The following is a 13,228-nucleotide window of genomic DNA, read 5'->3' on the forward strand; positions in this document are numbered from 1 at the left end:
TCTGCATCTGGGCGTCAGGCATAACACGCCTTCATTTGCGTGCCCGGCTTCAGAGAGTGGCTACAATAGCGACAAAGTACCTGGAAGAACGATTGATTGATATATATGGTTTAACGTCCCAAAACCACTATATGATTATGAAAGACGCCGTAGTGGAGGGCTCCGGAAATTTAGACCACCTGGGGTTCTTTGACGTGCACCCAAATCTGAGCACTCGGGCCTACAACATTTCCGCCTCCATCGGAAATGCAGCCGCCTACCTGGAAGAACGGGGGCTAGAGCTGTCATCAGAGAATTGCTCGCTTATAGCATTCATGCATAAGGCTAGGAGCCCATATGTTATTAAAATCAACGGACACACGATCAACTACGTGAAGACCCACCGATTCCTCGGAGTCATAGTTGATCGCGACCTCTCCGGGAGCCCTCACATTGCCCACATGAAAACTAAACTCACCATGATCACCCACGTACTGAGGTTTCTTGCTGGAAAAACGTGGGGTGCATCGGTACGAGCAATGCTCCAACTCTACACTGTTCTGTTCCTCGGTTATATGCGATACAGCTTACCCGTACTTTGCGGGATCCGAAGAACAAACTTGCGCGTCCTCCAGTCGATCCAAGCCCAAGCCCTGAGAATATGCCTTGGTCTCCCGAGATGCGCATCTGCAGCAGCGACAGTCATCATTGCGCGTGATTATCCAGTCAACGCATGCATCCGCGTAGACGCTTTGAGAATGCACATAGGACATTTCGCTCGGCTTCCATCTCATCACCTCGCCTCACTTCGAACTTCCAGGCCCCACTCAGCGTTCTGCGCAACTGTAGCTCAGCATTGCGCAGTGCTTCCATTGCACTTCACGCATGCAGCACAGCCGCCAATACCATTATGGTGCCTACACCCTCTCAAAGCCCTTCTTACAATTCCTGGCATCCAAAATAAGAAAATTTGTCGCATCTAGCCCTGAAACAGGCCACATTACTTTTCCTGCAAGAGAAGCACAATGGACGCCTTCACATTTACACGGATGGCTCGGTGTCTTAAGTAAGCTCCGCAGGGGCGGTGGTTATTCCCGCGAGGCACATCACAATTAAATTCATGACATCCCATTCGACGTCGTCGACAGCTGCAGAACTTGCAGCCATACGTGCAGCTCTGGAGTTTATAGTGAAAGAACCTTCGGAAATTTGGTCTATCTTCTCGGACTCGAAGGCATCTCTTCAATGTCTTATGTCACCCTTTCGCCATGGACCTAATGAACAGTTAGTAGCTGAAATAAGGCTTCTTCATCACCAAGCAATCGAAAAACAGCCCAGCATAGTGTATCAGTGTATACCAGGACATTGCGGTATATATGGCAATGACCGCGCAGATGAGGCCGCTAGATCTGCACACGATGGTACTCAATACATAGACATCCCGTTCTCAAGAACCGACGCAGCTACAAGACTTCGTTCGCTTGCACGTGACCTCACACTGGTACAGTGGAACTCAACAGACTTCACAAACGCGTGCCTGCATAACTTGGATCCCGATCTGCAGCTTCGTCTTCCCCCAAAGATATCTCGAGCTGAGGAGACTCTTCTATGCCGCCTGTGGCTTGGAGTGGCCTTCACGAACGCATACTTTTATCTCATTGGGATGGCCAGCTCTCCCACATGCACTTACTGCAGTTGCGAAGAAACCATCGCGCACCTTCTGTGTGAGTGCACCCATTTCAACGCGCAGAGACAAGAACTCACTGCAGCTCTGGATAGAGTAGACGATCGGCCTTTGTCGGAACAAAGGATTCTGGGTCATTGGCCGAGCCCATCCTCAGCCCAGAAGGCTTTGAAAGCTTTGCTGCGCTTTTTGCGGACAACTGGCCTGAGAGACAGACTTTAGTGTCTTATACTCTTTGATGTTGCCTTTCCTCTGTCGCAATTTTTTTTTGTAATTTCTCCCTCTCTTCGCAACATTTTTTTAACATCTTTCATTCCCCTCACCCCTTTCCCCAGCACAGGGTAGCCAGCCGGTCTAAGAACTGGCTAACCTCCCTGTCTTTCCGCTTAAACTTTCTTCCTTCCTTCCTTCCTTTCTTCCTAAATTCTTCCCTTTGCTGTTTTCCGCTATACTATATAAAGCTTTCTAATAACTTGCGGTTGAGGATTTGACGCAGCTTAACCACCTTTAACGTGAGATCGAGGAAGAGAGAGCGGGGAACGAATATGCGGATAATTTCGGTCATTAGTCAGTTACAGACCCCCGCCTGCCTTTGTTCTGAGCCTTTCATGACATCTTGTTAAGGTTAAGGCTTCCGCAATTCCCAACCATGCAAACTCTTCTGTGAGTACGGAAACGCATCTCTTGCTTCCCTACTTCACTGTGGCTTTACTTGAGAAGTCGCGGAAGTTACGAATAGTACGTCGGTGCAAGAGCACGCTGGAGGACGCCGTCTTATTCAATTAGGCAAGACTTACGCGAGCGAATCTGTGAAAAATGTAAACCGTGGACAATAACTTCTCCTACACTGCAATGCCTTTCACTGAACTCGGACCCTTTCTCTCTTACCCGATCTCTTGAACGTTCGTGAAAATACGAGAAATGCAACCACATTGACCTTGCCTCCCGAATAGACAGTATGCATTCTTAGCCCTCAAGGAAAAACTAACACGCTCTGATAATGCCAAAGCCGGCGGACCGATCGCAAAGCTCAGAGCAGCGTGAGCCCTCGCCTCAATCCAGCACGCTAGCTCGGCGCATGTCATTTACTTGCACGTCGTAGCATGCTCGGGCTCTGTAACGCACGTTAAACGGCTGATTGTTTATGCAAAGCGCCATCTGTTGTGTCCGACCACTTCATCTATACGATAGAAAACGAAGCAGTCAATCTTTGTATATAACACTTTTTTTCCTGCCAAGAAGATAGCGGGATATCACACTACTATCCGAAGAGCCCCTATAGCTTTATATGAGGGCTGACGGGGTTCTTTCTTTTAGGAGGAAGCCTGTCGTCGATTTGGTCACCCGTAGTAAGAACCGTTATTGGGCGCGTAGTTATAGGACTGGGGCGGTGTTTTCGCAGGGCGGTTGTGTTGCTACGGGCAGCGTCTTCCTCGGCGCATACTATACCGCAGGAAGATGAGGAGATCTCAGCGAAGGTGGTTTCCCGGAAGCGCGTACGAAGAGAGGGTCGTATTCTTGCGCGCTCCCCTCGTTTTATGAGAGATATCGCCATGCAGATACCAGCGTGCATAACGAACCGTACTAGGCGACACCATCATGTGAGGACGCCAATTTCCCGCACTCTACATTTTCGCCGTGTCAACAAAGCAGCCCCCACCCCCTCTCTATACCTACTTCTCCCCTATCTTTTCATCCGGCATTTATTTCTATTCGCGCGGAAAGCACGATGTTCTCGGAGCTCATTTGTATCTCGGTGAGAGATAAAGATGATGAAAGTAGGGGGATGGGGGTGAATTCGCAGTGTGCTCGTTTCCGCTAACACCACCACTCAAGGGTTTTATTACTATATTACTATTTTTTGAGCTCTGCACATTATGAATGTATATAGCGAGGCTTTCTATCTAGCGGAGTGGGAAATTGAACCATCCTTCATGGAAATTCGTGTGTTCATATGGTATGTGTAATTGATGGGGGTTAACGTCTATGAAAGGCGCCGTTTTTAAGGGCTCCGGAAATGTCGACCATCTGGTGATCTTTAGCGTGCACCTAAAGCTAAGTACGCGGTCCTTAAAAATTCTCGGCTCCACCACAAATGCGGCCACCGTCACCGGGATTCGATCCCACGACCTCTGGATCGACAGTCGAACACCATAAGCATTAGACTACCATGGCGGGTAATTTGAATGTGTTCGAGTCTACGCATGCGCATTGAAAATCGATTAGATTTCAAAGGAAGGGGGAGATGTTGAACTTCCCTGGCTTCGCCAATGATGCACTTGAAGATAAGCCAGACAGAAAACAACTCAAACTTGTTTTACTTCCGTATCGTTGATTGTTCTTTGATAGTTATTTTTTTATTCGTAGAATGAAAGTACAACGTAAAAAAACTATAACAACCGTTCTACTATCTCCTCCCTTGATGGAAGATCATCATTCGGGATTAAAGAAAAAGAAGTATAGACTGGAGTGGAGAGACCACTGTGGTGCGACGAGCGTTTGTCTTAACGCTTCCGAAATTCCCTGCATAAGTGTTACTTCGTTTTTGCTTTTTCTGTTTTTCGTTCCGTTTCTCATTCTTGATCTCTTTGCTTGGCGAGTGTCGCACGCAGGCGTCATCGTAGCGTACTTCCGAGTATTCTGTCCAGTCTTTGTTCAGCTCTTTTGTCCAGCGGCCTTCTGCGTTTTTAGGTGACGCTCGATTCCGCCGCCACTTTTTCACGGCATGTCTTTCTGGACATTGTTCACGACCGAACTCCATTATCCCCTCGAGTTGGAGGCGCCTGTAGAAGAAGGACTTTAGCGACACTCGCCGTCGCCACCGCCTGTCGACTCGGGCCGCCACTTCGCGGGTTTCTTTTTGTCGCTGCAGGGACGGCTGGGGCCGTCTCGTACGGGAAACTGCACCTCTTTCCCACAATTTTTCACGACTTTCTGTCTGCCTATCTTTCACTTATCCAGGCTTCATTTCTTCGCCTTTTCCGGAACCTCATTTTGTCGATAACGTATAATTCTGTACTTGGATGTGTGAGTTCTCTGCATCCTTCGTGCAATTGTTAACGAAGTTGATCAAGTGAACCTTTTTCATCGGAATGACTGCTGAAATTCTGCTCTGAGAATGTAAGTTAGCCGCACACTTTCGATCCCAATCAGCTAAGCCAAGCAGAGCATTGAAAAAACCACGGTTTAAGTCATGTTCCTGAAATTCCAGGGATATAGCTAACATTTCAAGATAGCATTATAAAAGGTGGCGCTGCTGTTACATGAGACCTACTCGAACCGATGGCGGATCTGTGCTGATGGGTTGGTCTCGCCAATCAACTCACCAGGCAGGTGATAATATAATACCGACTGCAGTGATGAGAATAAAGTTTAAATTATCGCACGTAACGACATATACTGCTACAGAGCTTGTTTCTGTAAGGGCTGTATATGCATCAAATAAAAAAGAAACAGTTACCATCAAGTTTGAGAGAAAAGATGGAATAATGGCTACCAGGACATAAACATATTTCTAGTAATCAATTAGGCGACGAAGCAGCCCAATTAGCACTTAAAGGAACCCGAGTTGTTTTGATACCTCCGTCAACGACGTACGTGCCAAGAAAACTACACTTCCGGGCTCAAACATCTGTGCACGCTTTTTGGCGGTCTCATAACTTGATAAGGTGTTATCTACACCAGTTTGATCTTTTGTTAATGCTGCAACTGCCATAGCAAATTTCTCGTTCTGATGTGAAGCTCTTGTGTGATTCCTGCGCAATGAAACACACAATTGGACACGTCATGTGCAGCGGCGCTTTCTATGACCCTCACTCATTCTCACTTCATATGATTCTCGGATAACTGAACTCGAAACCGTTTTCTTCAACCAAAGTTCTAAAATCTTGGACATATATGCCTGGCAGCCACAGGAGGCAATGAAAGTGCTCCGAAAATAATCAGTCAACAGGCCTCTGCCACCGCCTGTAGACCCGATATGCTCCTCCAAGTGTGCGCGTGATTCTGCCAATCCTTCTGTTTTCTTTCATTTCTCTATTCGCCCCTTCATTTGTTCCCTCTGTGAAAGGTAGCAAGCTGGGCATGCGTATAGTTAACCCCCCTTCCTCTCCTTGCTACATCTCAACCTCTTCTAATTCTTGGAGTAACTAGGTGGTCACCGATACACTGAACGTAATTGTGATTCAGTCATGTGATTCACTGATTGTGTGACTAAAAAGAATTTAGTTTTCACCATTGTGACTTATTTTGATGATACACATTAATGTCATCTTTTCGTTTTCACCGGAAGTTTCAAGATGCGAACGAGTTGAAATGCATTATCTATAAACATCGCGACCGACGAGGCGCAAATAAACATAAATTCAGACAGTCAATGGCAGAGTGTGTATTTGAGAATCAGAACTTGGCGTTGTCCCTGACATTTCCAAAACGCGTGAGATAACGAGAACACGTGTGATTCGTGGAAAGTAAGAGAAAAGATACATTCACGACGAAACTTTATAGTGTGACAGAGGGGGGGGGGGCGACAAATATCTAAATTGAGCATGAATATCAAACAAGTCTACTTCACTCTACAGAGTTGAAATGAAAAAAAAAACGGAAGGCAGCAGCCAGGGCACACAGATCATTATAAGCGCCATGTTCTAGAGTTTTAATATACATGACTGTTTCGTTTTGGTTTTATATTCGCCAACATCTCAGACGCCGTGTACTCTGGTTCTAATTCAGAAAACTGCCGAGTTTTTTTTCTTTGTTTAATGAAAAAGGGGATTCTGCTGTCGAATCATGCCATAATGACACGCTATCCAAAAAGACACGGCGATGGTAGGGACAACATAAAACGTCAGCAGGCCGCTAGTCTAACACAGCAAACATACACCTCCTGCCAAAGCGCTGCAGCGCAGTCATAGAAAAGAAAAACAAGGAAAAGCGGGGAATCGTTTAATGGAGCGACGGTGGCGGTATTTTCTGGCCCGGAGCCAACCGGCGATACGTGCTCAGAAAAGCCGAGGAAGGTGGGATGGGGATGGCACATAAAGCTGCGAAAAAACAAGCGTCAGCATAGCTCCTATCAACGTCAAAACTCGATAAAAAAAGAAGAAGAAAAGAGAAGTGAGGTGGAGACGGGAAGTAGGGCGAGGAAATATACGGTGGCCGAACGCTTTCGCCTCCATTCCGCTTTGGTGACAACGTCTGCAGCATCTTCCTCCTCACCAGTCAGCCCACAAATCAAAGCGGTGCGTTTCATCGGGTGCTTCTGAGTTGTAGATGCAACCAGAGAGGTATATAGGAAAAGCGTGCGTGCGCTACACGCACTGCACAATGTGACATCGAGCGATTGCTGTACTCTATTGCGCGCACTGATGCGCTCTTCTATCGGAGTTTGTTATTTCGCCGGTGGCTGCACTGTTTGTGTGCCGGTGATATGTGCGCTCGTTTTCACTTTCAGAGGTAATGCAGGCGCCGCTTTAGGAAGAGTGTCGTAGGGTGTTTCTGTGCGTGACACCGAAACGACAAGGCAACGTCGTCAGAAAAAGGGTCTGTTTTCAGTGCAGTATTCAGATACGGCGAGTCAGTTTATGCGTATGCAGATAATAAAAATTTGTGAGACTTTCACACGCCAGAAAAACAGTATCATTACGTAACATACCGTAGTGGAAGGCTCCGGCAATTCAAATCGCGTGGTGTTCCCTAAGGTGCAAAGACACCGCGCATTGCAAGGGTGTTGAGCATTTCGGTTCCATCGAAATACAAACGCGTAATTGACCCCCAAACCATCGCGTCAACAGCCGAGCAACGTAGCTGCCGTATCACTGCGATGGACATGTTCATGCGGTGCACATAGGTAAAGTTCTGGGATAGTTAGAAATGCGTAAAGAAATTCTCAATAACGCAACACTATAAAACATGCATTCTTCCACAACCTGTTTTTTATTTTTTAAGTAGCTGTGAAACATAATAATTTGTGAACATCCTTGCTCTGCGGACGTTTTTGTTTCATAGAGTTTCATAAGTCTAACAGTTACCACTCAGAATTTTCATTGGAACGTTTTCTCACGTGTTCATTGTTCTATTGTGTTAGGAACATCACGAGCAAAAATATATATTACAGAGAAAACGAGTAAGCGGCATTACACGTAGTATTAACTTATTTCTAAATGTTATAATTAGAATAGCGCATAATAATTGCGGATGAAGTGACATATCTTACATGACTCACTCAAGCAGGCTTCATTATTACGACAAAAAAGAGAAAAAAACTTACAAGCAAGTTTTATTATACGCCTTTCCTCGTTTCAAAAATTACTAGGACCATTGGTTGAAAAGCATGCAGGGAAAAGCATTGCAGAAAAAAAAAACATAAGACAGGGCAGGAAATGACGCTACAGGAGCGGAATGGACAGAACAGGACAGACGTTTCTGTACATGACGCTTTTCATTTGCAAAGTTCACTACGATGACATTATGCCTTGCACCTTGTTCTATCGCAGGCAACTACGGCTACAACGGCATCGACGAGTTCACCAGTCGTGCCAAAGACGCCGGCATCTGTGTGGCCAACTCGCACGCCATTCCAACGGACGCGGACGACGAGGACTACAATGCGGTGGTGCGCAGCATCGACAAGTTTGGCACAGCCAAAGTGGTGGTCTGCTTCTGCGAAGGTTTCACCGTGCAAGCGCTTATCAACGCCACCGCCAGGCTCAAGGTCGCCGGGAAATACATCTTCTTCGGCAGGTGAGCACTATAATGATAGCAGTAACTCCTGCAGCGGACAATAACTCCTCGAATCATGCTTCGACCGTGGACTCATGTCGGCAGTAACCATGTTAGAATTTCGTCCAAGACGTCATTGCGGACGAAGGCGACCAATGGGTGTTTTGTTGCGCTGTTACAATTTTTCAAGAGAGTCACTTGTTCGGCGGGGGACGGGGAACGGTAGGAACGTTCAAACGACCCCCCCCCCTCCCCCAGAATTTTTTTTTACTTTACATGTGTATATATGCACGTACGCACAAAAACGTGTAAGGCATGCTTAGATTAACCAAGCGTATGCAATATATTCGTGACTAAGACAGAAAGAAAGAGTATAAAAAAATTCGGCGGATCCCACGTACTTGGGAATCGACATTATGCGAAGCATGCAGATAGAAAGCGACTATGTTAAAAGTTTTTATTGAGCGACATGCCATGAAATGACGTTAAATATATGTACAATTGTTGTGCGCACAGACATATGCTGAAGAGTTGCAGATGTTTATATAACCAGTTGTTTGCATATGTCCGACGATGCCAACTGGGACATGCGTATTAGCAACACCAGAAGCTGATATGAGGCGCTGATGCTCACGAGTATGCTGGCTCTCGACACTGCTACATAAATCAACTTCCGCGCATGGCACCTAATCACTATTGACGTTAACCAGACGTCAAATCAATCAAATCAAAATCTTTTATTTTCATCATTTCATACAAAGGTGAAAAAGGGAGAACTGGAAAAAAAAACCGATAGTTCTTCGGCTTGACAAAGCTCCGGTCCCCCAGGCAGACAGTGGTGAAGTTTGTTTCAAAGCAGTAGAAGAAAGCATGATACAAAGTATAAAGCATTAAAGCAATTATAACATTTCAACTGAATATAAAATAAACATTGCGATGAAGGAAGAGAAATGTATAAATTAAAAACTATACAGCAACTACAAAGTACAACCGAAAACACTTTTTTTATAACGTAGAAAATAACTATAACAGCAGCATGCTATCAACAACCGGTGGGATTTTTTTTTCTAATCCTATGTTAAAGAGCCGTTACAGGAACAGGTCCAACATTTTAGTTTTGTTTAGCGGTAACACATCAACACTTTGTCTGTTTAAATGGTTAAGTAGGGAAGGCAGTGTATGACAAAGGCGCTGTTGTCCATAATTTGTACGAGAAAAAGGAATTTGCCATGGGGCCTGACGGCAAAATGAATATGTACTTTTGTTTTCTATTAGATCAGCGAGGGTTAAAATGAATCTAGCTTTCCTAGCATAGCACTCTTGTAGCATTATAGAGTTTTCAGTTTCCAAATATCACCAGCTTTTATTATTTTAATTTGCCGAAAATCTCTTCCGTATGTTCGGAGAAAGAAACATTCGCAATAGCTCGAACTGCCTTCTTTTAAAGTGTTTCCGTCATCTGAATATTTTGTGCGGTGGTGTTTCTTCATATGAGTGAGCAATAAGTGAGGTGTGAGTGAAAGAGAGCATGATGAATGAGGCGCTTAATTTTATAGGGCAATATATTTCGATAGCGATTTAAAATACCAATAACTTTTCGCACTTTCGTACACACATTGTCAACATGAGCATTCCAGGACATATGCTCGGCGAATATAACTCCGAGTGTTTTCGTAGAGGACGTAAAGGTAATCTTATATGGACCCAGAACAATGTTATCTGGTAATGAAGTAGAACTTCCTTGGGCACGAAAAATGACACATTTTGTTTTGGCTTCATTAAGAATCAAGTAGTTTGCCTTTGACCAGCGTTGAATTTTGTTACAGACAGTGCTAGCTATAGGCAATATTTCTTCTAAGTCTTTTCCTGTAAAGAAAATTGAGCAGTCATCTGCACAAGCGACAACCTTACACATATCACTAATTTCTACGATATCATTACTGTAATAAAGAAAAAAATATTGGGCCAAGGATGCTACCTTAAGGCACACCCGCTGTTAGAGGTTTCGTTTGTGACCTATTTTCATTATTTCAACAAATTGATGTCGACTTTTTAAATAAGATCGGATAAGTTTAAGTGTTATTCCTCGGAAGCCATACCTTTCTAGTTTCGTAAGCAACAGTTGGTGGTTGACTCTATCAAATGCTTTGCTAAAGTCTAAGTATAACCCTAACGTTAGAAGCTTTTTTTCAATGTTTTTGAAGAATAAGATCCTTTTGTATATTTAATGCACTTTCCGTAGACCGTCTTTTTCGAAAACCGTGCTGACACTCGGTTAGCAAGTTATGTTTCTGCGAAAAATTATCAATACGGACGTTTATAGATTTTTCGAGGCCCTTCGATAATATAGGAAGAATAGAAACTGATCTACAGTTGCCAATATTGATTTTATCACCCCCTTTATGTAAAACTATTACTCGGGCTACTTGCATATTGCGAGGGAAAACTCCAGTCGACAAAGATGCGTTAAAAATGTGCGTTATAATAGGAGCGAGAAGGTCTATGGCATAATTAATTGGTCTGATTTCTAAATCGTCCATATCCTTACCGCGGCTATTTTTCAGACACGGAAATGTTGCAATCACCTCAGAAGTGTTAGAAGGCTTTAGAAATATAGACTCCCTTAACGAGGTTTGATGCAGTGTGGGCTGAATGCCGTGATCTACACATCCCACTTTCACAAAGAAATCATTGAATAAATCCGCAAGTTCTGTGCCGCCTATAGAAATACCATCGATATTCAGTGTATCTATTCGTGCAGTGGATAGCCTGCGATTTAGTGTATCGTTTATTTTTTCCCTTACATTGTTATTTCGGCGCATACAATCATTATTAAATATGCGCGTGTAGTAGTCATTTTTGCCTTTTCTTTTTTTGTTCAATTTATGTCGAAATTGTTTATATTCTTTCCACATTTACAAGTCCTTTGACTCCGGGAAACACTGGTAAAGTTTATTTTCTTTTGTTGATTTGTCTTATGAATTCTTTCGCAATCCAGGGCTTGCGCGATGGCTTTTAATTTCGGTAGCATTGAATTGGAAATGATTTAAAGTAAAGCATTTTCAGTTTGTTCATGAACTTGTTACATGGCTCATTGGTATCCCTAATGGAAAATATGCCAGTCCAGTCTGTTTCGCGCACAGCTTCTCGGAATTTATCAAGTGACTGAGCCGATACCTTGCGGTACGTTGCATTACTAGTAAACGTGCTTTTAGTTGACGTCTTTCGTTCGGGGAAAAGATATATGGGCATGTGATCACTGATGTCATGGCTTATGATTCCAGATTTTGAATTATCGATAGTCGAGTTTATTATGAAAGTGTCTAGTAACGATGACGTCGTAGCGGTTACACGTGTTGGTGCTTTGATTACACTGTAGAAGTCATTGCACTCCGGAATTGACAAAAACTGTGTAGTAGCTGCCGTACTGGTCGTCATGTCGATATTAAAGTCCCGACCAAGTGTAAGTAGGTAGCCATATTCATTTACAAATAACAGCAGATTGTCTAAAAACTGAAAGAAGGCAGAGGGGCGGCATTAGGGTGTCGATATAAGACCGCAAACACTGTTTTTTTTCTTTTTTAATGTATATAACTTCGTAATCTTCGGTAGCGACGCTATATTCTCGAAGAATATCGTAACCATTTAAAGAAATTAAAATCGCAACGCCACCACGAACACAGGAGACTCAGCAGGTGGCATTTGTTAGCCTTTTCTTGCGCGAGTTCTGAAGCAGTTGATCACGTTTGTCCCTCCGCTGAAATTGAACAATTATATTGGTTTGACCAACCTGCTTTGTTCGAACCTTGTGGCAAACGTCAATGTCCTCAGGGGTTATAGTCTCGCCAACTACCTCTCCAATTTCTTGGAGTACTTCAACAAGGTTCTCATTCGGTTTTTCGGTTATTACTTTAATTTCCCAATTTCGATTTCGCGAGTACTGCTCAGACTGCAAGAGGCCTCATTGGCAGTGCGCCAGTTTCTTTTCCAAAGAAGAAACTTTGTAAGAAAAAACTGGTATTGGAATCCATTGCTACCGAAGCGCCAAAACAAATCGAAAGCAAAGACTAGCGTGAGTCTGAAAGTTACGGGCCGCAGAGCGCACGACAATGACGTGATAAACCCGACGCGGGAGGACACCTGCATGGAGGGAACATGCCTCAGTGGGCACCAGCGACCCCAGAAAACTACCGGTCACCTCATTTACCAGCTCCTAAGTCGAAACTGAAAGCACGTTTTCAGATTCTGTTTAGGGCTAGAAATATCTCTTATTAGTTTTTCAGATAAAAGGAACGTGCGTACAGTTCAAGAAAATCTCTCACATTTTTCTAAGTAGCGCAAAAGAACATTTATTTGAATGTATTTTGCCAAGTAAGTGAAAGAAAGTGTAGAAAATCAGTGGGCTATTTTCTAAAGCTCTTTTTAACCGCCGATGTAATTATGGTACATCGGTGAACAAAACCGGATGTCATCAAGGGGCATATCGGATTTGCTGATCAGGCGAGTTGGTATCCCATAACTGCAGCAAGTATTAGAGTGGGAGATATATAAAGAGAACCAGGATACACACGTAGAAACAGGTAAGCGCTATTCTGTCGCCTACGGCGCCTGCTCGACTTTTCGTCTGCGTGTGCACATCAGTGTCGTATTATGGCGGGCGGGCAGGCATTGTAGGAGGCATGTTGTGATTCATTTTTATACGCATTGTCCAAGTACATGCTGCAGTTATATAAACCGGTAGCCTCTCTAAAGCATCATGTCTAGTCTGAACGCCCCGCAACTTCCATAAAACAGCCCTGTAACTGTTTTTAGTGTTGTGAGGCCATGTGCGGGGCCAAGAATATA

At 44.2% G+C, this 13,228-nt stretch overlaps 1 protein-coding gene across 1 annotated transcript in view; it reads left to right on the forward strand.

The window, feature by feature from the left end:
* Nucleotides 1-13,228, forward strand: part of LOC119174401 (metabotropic glutamate receptor 5-like) — a 165,052-nt gene that overhangs the window by 111,112 nt on the left and 40,712 nt on the right. The window contains exon 5 of the mRNA XM_075895697.1: nt 8,158-8,404. Within this exon, the coding sequence (XP_075751812.1) occupies nt 8,158-8,404 (247 nt within the window). The remainder of the gene's footprint in view (nt 1-8,157; nt 8,405-13,228) is intronic.

Source organism: Rhipicephalus microplus, chromosome 5 (genome assembly GCF_043290135.1).
Source record: "Rhipicephalus microplus isolate Deutch F79 chromosome 5, USDA_Rmic, whole genome shotgun sequence".
Taxonomy (NCBI): domain Eukaryota; kingdom Metazoa; phylum Arthropoda; class Arachnida; order Ixodida; family Ixodidae; genus Rhipicephalus; species Rhipicephalus microplus.